Source organism: Capsicum annuum, chromosome 3 (assembly GCF_002878395.1).
Source record: "Capsicum annuum cultivar UCD-10X-F1 chromosome 3, UCD10Xv1.1, whole genome shotgun sequence".
In the NCBI taxonomy this organism is placed as follows: Eukaryota; Viridiplantae; Streptophyta; class Magnoliopsida; order Solanales; family Solanaceae; genus Capsicum; species Capsicum annuum.
Genome location: NC_061113.1, coordinates 37157909 through 37174662, shown reverse-complemented (window position 1 = coordinate 37174662; position 16754 = coordinate 37157909). Strand labels below are relative to the sequence as shown.

General features: G+C 38.7%; 1 protein-coding gene across 5 annotated transcripts in view; it reads left to right on the top strand.

Annotated features, from left to right (window-relative positions):
• Window positions 1-4243: 4243 nt before the first annotated feature.
• The window catches only part of LOC107863925 (piezo-type mechanosensitive ion channel homolog), a 53639-nt gene continuing 41128 nt past the window's right edge, over window positions 4244-16754 (top strand). The window contains exons 1-7 of one of the 5 annotated variants that reach the window (XM_047407930.1): window positions 4248-4570; window positions 4779-4911; window positions 11360-11440; window positions 11830-11986; window positions 12120-12277; window positions 14567-14723; window positions 14830-15016. In XM_047407930.1, coding sequence (XP_047263886.1) covers window positions 4863-4911; window positions 11360-11440; window positions 11830-11986; window positions 12120-12277; window positions 14567-14723; window positions 14830-15016 — 789 coding nt within the window. In that variant the 5' untranslated portion in view covers window positions 4248-4570; window positions 4779-4862. Of the gene's footprint in view, window positions 4571-4686; window positions 4912-11359; window positions 11441-11829; window positions 11987-12119; window positions 12278-14566; window positions 14724-14829; window positions 15017-16754 lie in introns of all 5 variants that reach the window. The other 4 variants (XM_016710129.2, XR_001672495.2, XM_016710128.2 and 1 more) reach the window with 4 other exon arrangements.

Sequence of the window (16754 nt, the reverse complement as noted above, 5' to 3'; positions counted from 1 at the left end):
GTCATAGCCTGAGTCGTAGCCAAAGGACCCAAATTTTGGTCCCCACTACCTGACGACTCGTAGATGACGAGTCGTTATCACTGGTAGCTTTGATAGTGCTTAAGTAAATTGGCCATAACTTTTTACTCTGATATCTAATCAAAGCGAAACCGATAGCTTTGGAAAGCTATGTAACACCCCGTATTTTGCATGTACTTGTTCTACTTATATGAAACTTTATATATCCTTGTGGTATAGGTAATGGATGAGATTTTTTATGCGAGTATATCACATTAAAACTTTATACTGCCTGTACGTTTTAATGTGACGCAACGAAGTTAACATCGATACAACTATTTAACTGGAAATTGTAAGCCATTATTTGAATCTAAAGTTCAAAGTGACCAAGTATATACAAGTTTTAAGTTAGATTAAAGGGATTAAAAACTGAAAATGGAATAATTTATTGAGGTGCTTGCTTGACTTAATTAAGCTAGTAGGTGAGTCATCTATTTGAGCTATATAAACTAAACCGATGGACCAAGGACATGGATCAGATTTGGGACTATATTGGTGTACTTATTTGGGCCCAAATTACGTAAAAGAAAAATAAAATGAAGAAATAACCCAACACTCAAATCTGCCAAGGCCTAATTTAATTGACTCCATCAAAGAATCAAGCATGTAGGTGCATCACCTACTTTGACCTTTTGAGCAGCTTGAACTCCTTGAGTAGGTGCATCACCTACTTGGACCAAATTTGACTAATTTGAAGTCCAAAATGCAGCTAAGGAGATAGCCAAAATAGGGCCTTTATAAGAGCAAGTTTCTGGTCCCTTTCCTTTATTTCTAAGTCTCAAAAAGATCATATTTTATAAATTCTTTCTATTTTTCTCTAAAAATGCAAGAAGGAACCCTATTTTTCCTTTAGGCTTCTTAAAGAAACCCTTACATTTTCAATCCAAGGTAAGTGAAAATACTTGAGGTTTAGCTTAATTCTCCCATAAAAGATTAGGAAAATATGCTATTCATGCTTAATTATAATTCAGGGTATAATATAAAGCAAGCTAACTGCTCACTTTTCTTTGTTATCTAGAGACTTCTCTTTTCTACTTTGATTTAAAGTGTGAAGGAAAGTTCAAGTTCTTGAAGAGTTCAAGTTAAAATGATAAGTTACAGAAAATTGAGGTAAGGTGACTACTCTATTTTGTCCTCCTTATGTACTAATTTGTGAAAGAATTATAGATGTGTTTTTATTAAGAACTCAAGGGATGACGAGTTCAATATTTGGTTGTTATGACAAAGGTAGGTTGGGGTTGTTTTGTGGACTGTTTTATGTGTATATGTTGGAGACTTTCGGGTTGATGTTAGGGAAAGTTGTGACTAGTTTGTATTGAAATATAGAAGAAGGGTGTAGTGGTACATCACCAAACTGAATTTTGTATGTGTTTACTGCCCATTCTATTTTGAATACGTGTTGAGGGTGTAAGGAAGAAAAAGTTACTTTAGGGGATCTTATAAGAACCTGTATTCAATGTGATTGTAATTGGAAGAGAAAAAGGTTAAAACAACACCTTGATTTGATAATTTATGGGCTTACTGCCGGGCTATTATTTTACTGAAGTTAAGTAGCCCAAATGTATTGGTTAGTTACTAATACTAGTTCTACCATGTACTTTATGGTAGATAAGTAATTGAAAGGCAAGGGGTAAGTTGGGTTGATATTGGAATAGTACAACAAGGTATGTAAGGTTATTATATCCCGTACTCTTTGGCATAAAATCGGACACATGTATCACTAAGTAAGCTTCCAAAGTTCTCCTATGTCATATGATACATAATGGCAACGTATAATCTCCCATGTAGCTAACGACCTTATTTTCACTCTTTAATGTGTCAAAACACCTCAATACATGCCTATTATCAAGTTTGCATGTCTACTTTCACTAGAAAGTTTCAGGAATTCTCCATTTAGTTAAATAATACCCATGTGTTATTTTCATCTTCTAAACATTTCATTAGTGTACAAACAATTTCCTACCTCATTGTTATTGCACTAAGTGCTTATTCACATGTCTCTTATTGGTAGATTATTGTTTCAAAGTACCATAATGTTATGATCATCAAAGTAACAATCTCAAAGGTTAAATAAACTAAGTAACGTAAATCTTAATTGTGCGGGTGGCAGCTCAGGGGCACAAGCCTAGCATGGGTAGATCCCTATATTTTTATATGTGGGTGACAGCTTAGGGCATAAGCCTAACATGGGCCAATCTTAGTTGCTTATACATAGGTGGCAACTCAGAGGTGTAAGCCTAGTATGGACAGATCTCAATTTATTTATTTACCACTGATCAACTGGTTATTTGTATCATATGGCTCACAAAGATTATAAAGTAAGAAGGGTAAAATAAAGAAAAGAATCTAATGTACCTGATCCTACAAGTATATATAAAGGTAGTCTACTATCACTATTTTTACACTTGTATCTGATTTTCCTAGAGCTCTTGTATCATGTGTGATTACTTTCAGCCCTATATATTTAGTATATATTTTCCTACTGACGTCCCTCACCGGGGACTTGTATTTCATGCTACTGGAACAGGTGCCTTAGCTAATACACCTTCTCAGTAGAAGCCTAGGATATCTAACGGCTATTGGTGAGCGCCAGGTTGATTCGGGGATTTTCGAGTTTGTTATACATATGTATATGTTATAGTAGTTAAGAGTAAGGCAGGGGTTTGTCCCGACCTTAAAGTCTATATATCTTTTAGAGACTTTGTAAACCAATATAAAGTTAAGCATAATAGTGTCTTATTTTTTAGATGTTATGGCCCCAACGATCAAGTTTTGTATATATAGTTTTGGGCTTGTTGTTTATTTCTCATCGATGCATTATATTTATGTACTGGAGAACCTTTGGTTATCATAGTTTCATGCATGAGAAGTACAAGGTTATGGGTTGGTGTTCTCGAGCCTTTACGGCTACGAGTGTCAGTCCGCCCCAATAGGTTTAAGGCGTGATAAGCTAATTAAATTATCTATTTTTTGGTGTGTCTTGAGCTAAAAAACTCTTAGTAACTTAAAAGTTATGCTCTATAAAGTTGGCTATAGCAATATTCTTCACAAGAATTCAATCAGTAAGGGATATTTTGACTTGTCTATAAGCTAGGAGTTATTTGAGGTTTTAATATACGTTTAAATCACTTATAATACTACTAAAACATGATTTTTATTTTTGTATGAACTTGAAGCATGGTTTTAATATTGACTTGGATTTTTGAGGTGTTACACTCTCCTACACAGAATGCGAAGACAATGAGTTTCGTACTAACCTTATAGCTTAATCATTGACCTTTACTACATCCGATCTAAAGTCACTCTCTCAATACGCTAGAGTTATGCCATGCCATGTCTAATCCCCTTTTCAGCTCTTGTTCAGCATACTCCTACATCTCCTAAATCCTGTTACAACTAAGCTCTCACACCTTCTTATCAAATATCCAAATCATCTCACTCTTCATTTTATTTTCTTATACGCCATGTAGCCTTGCCTTGTATCATGTTTTTGTTCCTAACCATATCTCTTCTAATATGACACACATTAATATGAGCACCCTCATTTGCGGTACATTCATCCCTTGAACGTGGTCGTTCTATACTGATCAACAATACTTTGCCCCACATAATAATGTCTGTCCTAATGAGCACTATGTAGATTTACCTTTAAGCATTGACGACAAGTTCTTAATGTATAGCACCATAAATGTGGCTCTATTTCATCCATCATGTTTCAATACGATGTGCAACAGTATCATCAATTTTCTGTCTTTCTGTAATATGAACCCAAAATTCTTAAAACTTTCTTTCATTGGTATAGCTTATGCATCAATCACTACTTTCATATTTTATTAAAAAGACATAAAACTATCTTTTTCTTGTTTTTGTAAAATGCTACAAAACCAAATCTCCATTTAAGTTATGCTTGAATTTACTTTATTAACCGAGATTACGAAATACAAATAATAAAATTTACAAGTTTATTTATTTTCAAATTCAATTACAAAATGTACTTTCCAAGTAGACCCTTAATAGCTAAGAAATCACACACACATATGTAAAACCATTTCTTTTAAAACAAATCAAAATACTCATATTTATTTTCTCAATCAAAATACCCTTAATTATTCTGTAAACTGAAATTAATTATTTCAGGATTTATTTATTTATTTTGCAAATCACACTGCTTGCATTTTTCACGTGAAGGCTTACATATATACCCTTTGTCTTCAACCCATCCTCGAACTGTCTCGCGTCTCAAACTGGAAGAACCCCATTGGTCAATTTCGTATAATGAAAGCGATCCAATGGGACTCTATGCATACTTATATAAATAATCTATTGAGAAATTTCTGCTCTAATCATTTTGTTTGATCCAAGACTTAATTTGTTCAGCAATATTGAATTTTTGTTAATTGGGGTTCTGGAATTCTTGATTGGAAATAGTAAATGTGGCTGAATTGAGAAAAAAAGAAGCTGATAATGGGAAGTTTTATTCGTGGTTTTGTGCTGCCATTTCTTCTCTTATCAGGTAAAAGAATTAAAGTTTGTGTTTTTACTAAGTATTTTTTCAAGATTCTTGGTAAAAGTACCTAAGTGACACTCATATAGCTGATTGACGTTGACCCAATGATTTATACTTTGTAGTCTTGAAATAATCTCAATATAGTGTACCTGGTAGCTGTTGCTGGTGGGAGGTGGTAGTTACCCCGTAAAATTAGTCGAGGTGCATTTTGCAGGGTTATCAAGAAAAAAAAAAGATAATCTCAATATAGGGCTGAGGTAAAAGTAAATGTGGATGAATTGAGATAAAGGAGCTGATTATGGCGAGTTTTATTCGTGGTTTTGTGCTGCCATTTCTGCTCTTATCAGGTAAAAGAATTAAAGTTTGTGTTTTTACTAAGTATTTTTTCAAGATTCTTGGTAAAAGTACCTAACACTCATGTAGTTGATTGACGTTTACCCAATATGGATCTATACTTTTTAATCTTGAAATTATCTCAATATATTGTACCTGGTACCTACTGCTGGTGGGAGGTGGTAGCCCGTAGGTATCCTGTGGAATTAGTCGAGATGCGTGCAAGATGGTTATCGAGAAAAAAAAGAGATAATCTCAATATAGTATTTCCAGACTGAGGTAAAAGTAAATGTGGATGAATTGAGAATAAAGAGTTGATAATGGGAAGTTTTATTCGTGGTTTTGTGCTGTCATTTCTGCTCTTATCAGGTAAAAGAATTAAAGTTTGTGTTTTTACTGAGTATTTTCAAGATTCTTGGAAAAAGTACCTAAGTGACACTCATATAGCTGATTGATGTTGACCCAACATTGATTTATACTTCATAATCTTGAAATAATGTCAATTTAGTGTTTTTTTTTTTATAACCGTTGTGTCTGGGCCAGCTTGAGCGCCTCGACTAATTCCACAAGATGCTACCCTTCTACTAGCCATGGATACCAGGTAACTCTGTCCATCAAGGCTAGAACAAATGGGAAGCAATCACCTGAGTGTTTTGTGTCTACTAGGATTTGAACCTGAGACCTCATTACACTCAACCCACTTTATTGACCACGAGGCTACACTCTTGATCGACTTTGATCTAATTTATCTGAAGCCCCAATTATTAGAGAAGTTGACTTTGGCAGACTGTGATCAACCACTCAGAAATCTTTGAACAGTATCTGAAGTACTGTTACATTAGGCTTGCAAAATTCAAGTGTGGTCTATCTGTTTGAGGTTTGGAAGTTTAAATTACTTGTGCAGCATTAGAGCATACTGTGTAGAACTTTAAAGACAGTGTATACCTTCTACAATAAGAAGTTTCTAAGGGCTCGTTTGGTACTAAGTATAAGGGATATCTAATCCCAGGATTAATTTGAGGATGAGTTTATCCCATGTTTGGTTGGAATAAAATCGGGGGACAACTAATTTCGGATTAATTTAAGGATGAGTTATCCCATGTTTGGTTGGAATAAAATTGCGGGATAACTTATCCTGGCTAGCTTGCACGCACCTCAACTAATTCCACAAGATACATGCCACCCCCCACTAGCAATAGGTATCAGGTAACTCAATCCATCCACCAAGGCTAAGAATGGGGGTATACTAAAAGTAGCCTTAACTGTGCTTTCTGCAAAGAGACTATTTCCATGTCTCAAACCCATTGCCGATAGACCACCAAAGGCGCAACTTCCATTTTCCCAGGGTTCGCCGCCTTAGAAAAGAAGCTATTGGATCTTGAACATGTTAGCATGTATTGCTCAAAGAGCTATAATAAGATTTACGGAAGCTCTCCTTATTAATGAAAAGGTTAGGAATGAGATCCTGCTCAATTAGTCACCCAAGAGCATTATAATTCTCGTAAAGCCTGCATTTTAAGGCTTGAAATTATGAACTTTTGGGCATATTGACCACACTGATGTGTTTCTTTTTGAATGACATTGATCACACTAGATGTGTTTCTTTTTGAACAACATTGATACACTAGATTTATCACAAGCATAGCCCTTGTAGAGTGTAAGTAGTTCTTAGGTTCCCAAAAGAAAGAGTAAGCAGTGCTTCAATTCTACTACTCTAGGAACTTAGCAAAAGCATTTAGAACCTTGTCCCGCAACTCCATAAGAAATTATGGCTAGTATAACTAATTCATGAATTTTGATGTGTTAAAAATATTTATGAGTGGCACTTTTTTAGCCACAAGCTAGTTTTACGAATCACTTACAATATACCTAGCTAACTATCATAGTAAATGCCTCATCAGAATCATTTGTATGCCCTCAAGTGCTTAACTCGTGTAGAAGTTTACCGATGTTAGGTACTTAGATTCAATAGTGTGGAAATTTTAGTCAACTCAGTTCCTTTTTTTTTTGGATGGGTAGTCAACTAAATTCGTTAGAGCCTTTAAGTAGGACTTTTGTGCAGTATATAGTGTATAACCACATTGGTAGTTTCTATAATATCCTATCTTGCACTGCTTTTATTATTGGTTTTGCTGTCTTTGGTGCTAGGACATTCGTGTGCCCTGTGTGCCCTATATTTCCTGATATTTAGTTTTTGTTGCTAGCTTAGTTTAGTTTTTGTTTCTATCGTAGTTTAGTTTTGTTTCTTGCTTTGTTTGTTTTTCTTGAAGGGTGGCTTTGGGCGTCGATGACAGGGTAGGGTCATGTCCGAGGGGTTTGGGCCTGGGGACGGGTGTTGGGGTGGGGAAGAGGGGAGGACTAGTTTGGGACTGGGGGCAAAGTATGGTGTTGGGTCGGGGATTGGGGTGTGGAGTGAAGGGTGGTAAAGGTAGACGTGTTACTAGTATAGATAGGGTGAGGGCGGGGTCTTGGAACATAGGAACCCTTCAGGGTAAGTCAATAGAGCTGGTGAAGAATCTTAGAAAGAGGAGGATTAATATTGCGTGTGTTCAGGAGACCAAGTGGGTAGGGTCTAAGGCCAGGGATGTGGATGGTTACAAGCTTTGGTACTCGGGGAGTGATAGGCGTAGGAATGGAGTAGGCATCTTAGTAGATGAAGAACTTAGAGGGCAAGTAGTGGAGATTAAGAGGGTCAACGATAGGCTGATGACGATTAAGTTAGTCATTGGGGGGTGTACTTTGAACGTGTGTAGTGTTTCAGCACCTCAAGTGGGCTTGGACGGGGAGGAGAAGAAGCGGTTTTGGGAGGCTTTGGACGAGGTGGTAAGAGGCATGCCTAGCTCTGAGAAGATTGTTGTAGCAGGGGATTTCAATGGTCACATCGGGATGGTACCGGGGGCTATGGCGATGTGCATGGGGGTTATGGTTTTGGGGAGAGGAATGATAAGGGAGTTGCTTTATTGGATTTTGTGAGGGCCTTTGGGTTGGTAGTAGTGAATTCGAGCTTTCCGAAGAAGGAGGATCACCTGGTCACCTTTCGAAGCGCAATAGCTAAGACGCAGATTGACTTTATGCTGCTTCGGAAGAGGGATAGGGTGCTGTGCAAGGACTGTAAAATTATCCCGAGCGAGAACCTTTCGTCCCAGCACATGCTTCTGGTGATGGATTTGGGCTTAAAGAAGGATAGAAAGAAGAACGGAGGGGAGGGGCGTCCTAGAATTAAGTGGGGGGCTTGACTCCGGTTAGTGCGTTGGAGATAGGGGAGAAGGTGACGGAGATTGGGGTGTGGGAATGTAGGGGAGACGTGGATGGTATATGGGATAGGCCTGTTAGGTGTATCAGGGAGACAACTAGAAAGGTGTTGGGTGTCTCGAGGGGCCGGGCCGGTCAGCGGTAGGGGGATTGGTGGTGGAATGAAGAAGTAAAGAAGAAAGTGGAGACTAATATGGGGCGTATGCTAAGTTGGTTGAGAGGACGGATGAAGAGGATAAGCGGGCTAGTAGGGAAGAGTACAAGTTAGCTAGGAAAGAGGCTAAGTTAGCAGTTACGGCTGCTAAGACGACAATTTTTGAGAGCTTGTATGCGGGGTTGGAGGAGCGAGGTGGGGAAAAAAGGTTGTATAGGCTTGCTAAGGCGAGGGAGAGAAAGGGTCGTGACTTAGTCCAAGTGAAGTGCATTAAAGGGGAGGATGGTAGTGTACTGGTGGAGGACGCTCATATCAAGATAAAATGACAGTCGTATTTTCACAGACTTTTGAATGATGAGGGGGACAGGAACATTGTGCTAGGGGAGCTGGAGCACTGAGAGAGATGTCACAATTGTGCTAGGGGAGCTGGAGCACTCAGAGAGGTGTCGAGATTTCAGGTATTGTAGGCGTCTTAAGGTGGAGGAGTCAGTGAGGCTATTCGCAGAATGCAGAGGGGGTAGGGCGACAGGTCCAGACGAGATCCCTGTGGACTTTTGGAAGTTTGTTGGCAGGGCTGGTTTAAGGTGGTTGACCGAATTGTTTAATAGCATTTTCAAAACTGCAAAAATGCCTGAGGCGTGGAGGTGGAGCACCATGATTCCTCTATGTAAGAACAAGGGTGACATTCAGAGTTGCAACAACTACAGGGGTATTAAGTTGTTGAGTCATACTATGAAGAATTGGGAGAGAGTGGTAGAGCGGAGGTTGAGGAAGATAGTATCTATTTCAGAGAACTAGTTTGGCTTTATGCTCGGTCGCTCGATGACCGAGGCAATTCACCTGGTGCGGAGTCTGGTGGAGCAGTATAGGGAAAGGAAGAAGGATCTCCACATGGTATTTATCGACTTGGAGAAGGCATACGACAAAGTTCCTAGGGAGGTTCTTTGGAGATGCTTGGAGGTGAGTGGGATCCCGGTGGCTTAAATCAGATCGATTAAGGACATGTATGAAGGAGCTAAGACTCAGGTGAGGACGGCGGGAGGAGATTCTGAGCATTTTTCGGTCCTGACAGGGTTGCATCAGGGATCGACTCTTAGCCCTTTTCTGTTTGCTTTGGCAATGGATGTTTTAACGCGGCGTATTCAAGGTGAGGTGCCTTGGTGCATGCTTTTTGCGGATGATGTAGTGTTGATTGATGAGACGCGGGGAGGTGTGAATGATAAATTAAAGGTTTGGAGACAAACACTTGAGTCTAAAGGGTTCAGGTTGAGTAGGAGCAAGGCAGAGTATATGGAATGCAAGTTTAATGACTTGAGGCAGGAGGACGAGTTGGTAGTTAGGTTGGACTCTCAGGTGGTGTGTAGGAGGGATAGTTTTAAGTATCTCAGGTCCTTGATTCAGGGAAATAATGAGATTGATGAGGATATCTCCCCCCGGATTGGGGTAGGTTGGATGAAGTGGAGGCTAGCCTCGGGAGTGTTGGGTGATAAGAAGGTGCCGCTCAAACTTAAAGGAAAATTTTACAGAATGGCAGTTTGTCCGACCATGTTATATGGAGCGGAGTGTTGACCAGTAAAGAACACCCATATCCAAAAATTAAAGGTGGCGGAAATGCAGATGTTTCGTTGGATGTGTGGGCTTACTAGGAGTGATAGGGTTAGGAATGAGCTTATTCGGGAGAAGGTTGGAGTGGCTTCGGTGGAGGACAAGATGTGGGAAGTTCGGTTGAGATGTTCGGGCATGTGAGCAGGAGGGGCCCGGATGTCCGTAGGTGTGAGAGACTAGCTTTCGATGGTTTCAGGCGGGGTAGGGGTAGGGGTAGGCCGAAGAAATATTGGATGGAAGTGATTAGATGGGACATGGAGCAGTTACAGCTTACGGAGGACATGACCCTAGATAGGAAGGTGTGGAGGACGTGGATAAGAGTAGAAGGTTAGTGCCTGCGGGTGGGCCGTAGTCGGAAGCTAGGAGAGCTTTGGGGTGGGGGTATTGTGGGTGAGGGTGCCTTTGGTTTGTTAGTATAGGGTTCTACTGTATGGGAGCCTTATTTTTATTGTTCCAACGTGTTTCGTGCTTTATTATGAATTTACTTATTATTCTTTGTCCTGAGCCGGGAGTCTATCGGAAACAGCCTTGCTACCTCTCCGGAGGTAGTAGTATGGACTGCGTACATTTTACTCTCCCCAGACCCCACTGTGTGGGAATACACTAGGTTTGTTGTTGTTGTTGTTGTTGGCAGTTTCTATAATATTCTATGGTTTTAACCAATAAGGAAAGCCATCTTTTTCTTCATTGTTCTCTCAATGGTCTTCTGTGGCAACTTTTTCTTAACATTGTGGGCCTCAAATGGTGTATGCCTTCCAACACTAGTAACCTGCTAAGGAGTTGGAATTGCAAAAGGGGTGTAGTCAGACAGAAGAAATGGCAGAGATTGGTTCCTGCTTGTATATGGTAGAATTCATGACCTTTATATCATTTGTAAAAGCCACGTTACTAGTTACACCAAAAAATTAGTAAGTAGATGCATTATGTACTTAATAATAATTACAGATTCAAAATTGCTTTCAGAAATTTTTGCATTCCTTTCCTTCCATATAGTTCACCATAATTTAGGCATATTTTTAAAAGTTTATTTTTAGATATTTGAATTATTTTTAGCCGATTTCTCGCCCCCTTATCCATTCTTGGGCCCGTACTCCCGAATCATAAAATTTAGACCACGAAGGATTTGACCTCTAGATCTGCACTCATATCGGATAACAACACCCGTGTCCGGGCAACTTAGTTGAGGACTACTGGTCCTTCCAATTGTAACTCTCTAGTATTCCCCTATAATGAAATTTCTCTCTTATAAAATTACCTCATTATTGTCTTCAATTCCATAATGATAAATCTGACATAATATAGAGAAAAGTCCAATGTACAGATTAGAGAACTGCCAAGATTTATAATTGTGGTTTAACAGATGTCCCTTTCGTGGGCGTTCTTCTATAGCTAGCTACCTACAGAGGTTTTTCTAGGCCTGAACTTACCTTGTCTTTTCCGTTTCCATGCAGCTGGTCTGCTTAATTGGAGTTTGATTTCTCTAGTCAATTTAGTGTCTTCTCTTGTTTTGCGATTCGCGGCACCAAAAAGAGGTAAAGATGCTTTTGGTAGATTTCACTTTTCCTAATTTTAGCTTTGATCAAGGATGCATTTAAAAGATGAATTTCCTTCTCTTCATGCTATCTCTATATTTTGGGTTATTGTTCAGCGTATTTTGACAAAATCTAGATTAGTCTTTATGTTTCACTTTCTGTACAAGCATCTGTTCCCCTTTGAAGGATGGACCAATTAGATCATTATACAGAAGTGTCTAACAAGTAAACTGAGTATTTCCATGTGCATTGTTATTTGAATACATCAAAAAAAACACTAAGAATATGAAATGTTCTCTCTCTCTCTCTCTCTCTCTTCCTGTGCCCCCACTCTTTCCCTGTTTTTCCGCATACCTTATATAACTCACATATGCTTTTAATTTCTGTAGGATTCCATTTCAAAGGGAGAGCTCTGTTGTGGTTTGTTTTTCTATTTTCAGTTTTCACTATTTTTCTGGAAGTGGTTTTCCTTATTGTATGGGCCATTTTGGGTGCGGAACGTGAGTTAGCTAATGCCTGGTGGATGGAACTTATTGGATTGATGAAGTAAGATTTCATCCTGTCTTCCACCCATCCTTCTCTTCTTTTCTAGTGTTATTAACTCGTTCTTCCTTTTGTGTATTCTTGCAACATTCTGAATAGGGGCGTATTAAGTACATTGTCATATATGCTTTTGCAGATTGAAGTCATGGAGGTCCCCCATAGTAATTTATCTCTTGGTTCTACAGCTGTTAGCTGCTGGTGTCACTTTATTTGAAATCAATAGCAACAGATTTCGATTGGCTCAGCTGCAGGATTCCCGCTGGGAATATTTCTTATCGGTTCTGGAACATATTGGTTAGTTCAAGTCAACTATAAGTCCACCTGATTGAATGCTAATAATCTTTTCACAAGTTAAGCAAAAAAACAGGGAACTTTTCTGCATGCATTAGTAACTTGTAAGTTGAATATGCATAATTCTTTCTATAACGTAAATTCTTTACTAATAATGGGAAATCTTCCATAGATGAGCAGTATACCAAAGTGATAATCAACAACACGATATGATGCCTTATGAATGACACCAAATCTTGTGTATACACTAGAACCTCACGGATGTACCAAAAAGAAACTAGGAACAAGAGGCTATTCCTTAAATGCATACTATTATTCTCTATTCCATCAAAAGCTCTCATTTCTTTCCTTCCGCAGGACCCACATGAGTGCTAGTGGGGCAACATCCCAAGCTCTTCGACTCTTTCTCCATTTGAATTTCAACTGGAGAATGCCTCCTCATTGTGCCAGGCATCGTCCCTGGCATCTCGAATCATCTCAAAACCTCACACCACAAGCAATTTGCCATTGGATTCTATAGTAGAATGTGACCCACATTTTAGCCTGAACGATTGTGCATGAAGAGCAGCTGACCTGTAATCTACCTCTTACTCAATTTTCAGCAATTAATATAGCTCTTTTACCCCGTTCTGAAAAATAGCCCCCTACCTACCAACCAATTTAAATGCATGCCTTTCTTGTTGCCCTGGGAATTCAAACTGGTAAGTGTGTAAAACTCGATTCATCCCTTAACAAGAACTTGTGATATTATAATTTCATTTAAAATAATCAATCTATTCTCACCCCCACCTCCATTAGTCCCGACTGACATGAGATGTACTCTCTGTCAATTTTGCTGAATACTTTTCAAATTGAGAGTCTTGCTATTAAATAGAAAGGATTCAAATTTACATCCCTTGATAAGTTTTTGAGGACATAAATGGCGTGAAGCGAGCTAGTTCAGCGAGGCTTTCCCTAACTTATATGGAGCCTCATCTCAGAAAGAACTCGTCATTCAACATATTCGTAGTTCGCGTATGGGAGACGTTTTTTGGAATTTGAGATTTAGAAAAGATTTACATGATGGTAGCTGGGCAAATTTCATAACATGATTGGGCTACTGTATAGACAACATGCACCACTCACTTCACGTGGCGTCTAGAAATGACAAGAGAATTGGAACGTCTTTTTCATTTTTAAGTCTTATTACCTGAGAAAGAGAAAGCTACTTACCCTATCACTCTATTTGGATTCCTAGGGCACCTAATAAGGTGTGCTTGTTCTCATGGCTGGCAAAGAGAGTGATATTGATAACAGAGAATCTGAAAGAGGGAGATTTTACCTATGTCGGTTGGTGCTTCATGTGAATGTTTGGGCAAAGATGTACATCTTCTGTTGTTACATTGTCAAGTGGCTACACGCTTGTGGTCAGTGGTTCTTAGTTTGTTTGGTACACAATGGGTGATGCCGAACACAGTGAAGGAGGCTTTGCACAGCTGGGTATGTAGGAGGGGAGGAGAAGTCAAAGGGCTTGAGGTTGTTGCTCCATTCCACTAGCCATCACGTGGTCATATGTGGAGAAAAATAGGTGGCCATTCAAAGGGATAAGCCAATTTTGTAAAACCGCAAAGTAGTCTTTCCTAGTTTCCGTGTAGTGTACCCAAGAGGTCCTTATTTGTATAGATTATAGAAGACTGGATTTCTTTTAAGGAGAACCAAATTTTGGTGTAGGCTCTCTACGTTTACGACTTGTATATGGGGCTTCCACAGCATTAGTAAAATTATTTACCTTGTAAAAAGAAGATTATGCACGTTTAGGATTATGATTTCTTGCGGCAAGCATCTTGAAGACAATTATGCAACAAACAAAGAGCTGATGGAGCTGATCTTTTTCCTATCTTAAGTTTTATTAGCTACTCATTTTGTGAACTAATGAACAAATATATTTCAAGGTGGTCCTTACTGTAAATTTCTGTGTAAAAGAGTGTGTGTGAGTGTTTATTTCTTTAGTGATATAACCCTTGTTTATTTTTGTTATTGTACAGAATCTTTTATCATAATATGGCTGATTTTGTGGTCAGCCTATTGTTTACTTTGTTTTTTTGGGTTTTAAATAGGATTTCCTATCTGGATTTTTTTTTTTGTGCAATTTAATCTTTCCCCCCTTTTTGTTTTAAAATACTCCCATTGGGATTGCTTCGATTAATAGTTTTTTTCAGTATGTTGGGGTTCAATTATTTAGCAATTGCTGAAAGATGAAAATATGCTCTTCTTCGAAAGTTGACTTTATTCGTCTTATGTTTGGCATGGAAGGTTCCCGTCTTAGAGTGAGTTCTTGCTTATTTCTGCCTGCTGTTCAGTTGATTGTGGGAATAAGCTATCCCTCTTGGCTTTCTCTACCCTTTTTCATTTGTAGCTGTGTGGGCCTGGTTGATTTGTCTTTAACAAGCAACTTTTTAGGTCTATTCAGGTAATTGTATTGATGATCCTCTTATATTCATATGTATTAACATCTTTGTCCTTTTGCTTCTAAATACTAAGGGGTTTTGTTTTTCTTTCTTTTCATGATTTTGTAGGGGGTGGAAGCTACTCTGGCTATATTCTGGCTTCAACATATGCCTGCTTTATTTTTATCAGCTCGATATTCCATTTCCACAGATGTTCTACGTAATAGCTGATTATATTGGTCTCTACAGAATATCAGCGAACTCTGATTGGCAAAAAACTTGTTCTGGCCTTTCTCTTTTGGCATACTACTACCTGGTACTTACATCTTCAACACTTAAAAGTCAGTTATATAATAGGCTAATGCTACTTTCGTAATTGCATATTCTCTTTGTACTTCATGTGACTTCGGATTTACTTGATAAGCAGTTCATAGAGAGGTTTTCTTATGCAATTTATTGAAATATGTGGACAGCATCATCTAAAAGCTAAAGCATTAGAGAAAGGGGCACTTTCATTACCTTAATATAAAATCATCATATGCAGATCAAATTCTTTTCCTTAGCCCAAACACTTAAATTTTTTTTTGATGGGCTAAGGCAGTGACACTTGGGCCAAGGAATTTTGCCTACATTAGTTCCATATTTGGTTGTGTGTACCATCTTACTGAAAATTTTAAATAGCTGGGGTGGGGGGGTGGGGGGGGGCATAGTAGTAAAAGGAAAAGAATTATTTGTTTGATCTGCAAACATTTACAAAGACCTGAAGCTGAATCAGTAGCTTGTAGTATTTGTGAAGAGTCCCACATCGGTAATTTACGGGATGGGTGGTCTCGTTAATATGGCATGGACAAACCTCACATCATGAGCTAGCTTTTGGGTTTGAGTTAGGCCCAAGATCTATCTCTTATCGGTATTCTCATTAAGTCTCGACCTCAATGCCTCATGTTGTTCTTGGCAAGTTGGTCATGTTAGATCTATTCGTAAGCTTAAATGCAGATTCTAACATGTTCATCTAGCTTTGTGTGTCCCAGGGACATTCTTGTTCTTGTGCCGGCGGTCATATAAATATAATTTTGTAGGAGCTGGAGCACCTGTGTTTGAAGAAAAGTCTGTTGAAATATAGGGAGAGAGGGAGACTACTGAATCAGTTCTGGGCTCTGAACATGCTCTGTGATAACCTAAGCTTTCTAACTCTCACTGGTTGCTCTCCTCTCTAGTCTAAACATTCTCCTGGTTTACTGAGAATTTTTCTGATGAAGGTCCAATGGAGAAGTATGATCCTTTTTTCATAATTTTGTTAAACATCTGGAGCCTTTTAAAACCCCTAGAAATTAATTTCTGTAACGGTACTAGTGTTTGTCTCTTGCCTATCTCTTCCACTATGGCCTCGGCTTGGAGACATCATAGAAAGACCATCTTCTTTATTCAAGTGCGATCATAGTTTCATTCATTTCTTGAACCTTGAGATCACCATTAGTATTGCGGTCAGTCATCACAGTATCTCTATCATACTTACAGTAATACACAAAGACAGAGTGTATGGTTGGACACCTAAAATTGCTTACGTTTTGCTTGCAAGTTGCCACCAATACAATCACAACTTAACTTGCACGAGATTCAACAGGTAGCAAGGCTAAAGTTGAATAAACTTGCAGTTTCTGGCACCATGCTATATCATTCTCCTCCTTCATCTTCCTGTATCCCATATCCAACAACGATAGAGGTATCAAGTTGTTGAGTCACACCATGAAGGTTTGGGAGAGGGTGATAGATTTAAGGTTGAGGAGGATAGTGACTATTTCCGATTCATGCTAGGTTGCTTGACTATCATGAGGAATTCGAGTGGAATAGCTCAATAGGGAATGGAATTCAAGGAACTTACTATAAGCTCGAGTGAATTCGAACTACAACAGAAATTCTACAGAGGAATTCGAGTGGAATAGCTCAATAGGGAATGGAAGATAAGAATTGAAGAAGAGTGAGTGTAGAAACGGAATTGTATTATTTGATTGATAACTCCAATGAATGGAATTACAATGATTTATACTAGCTGA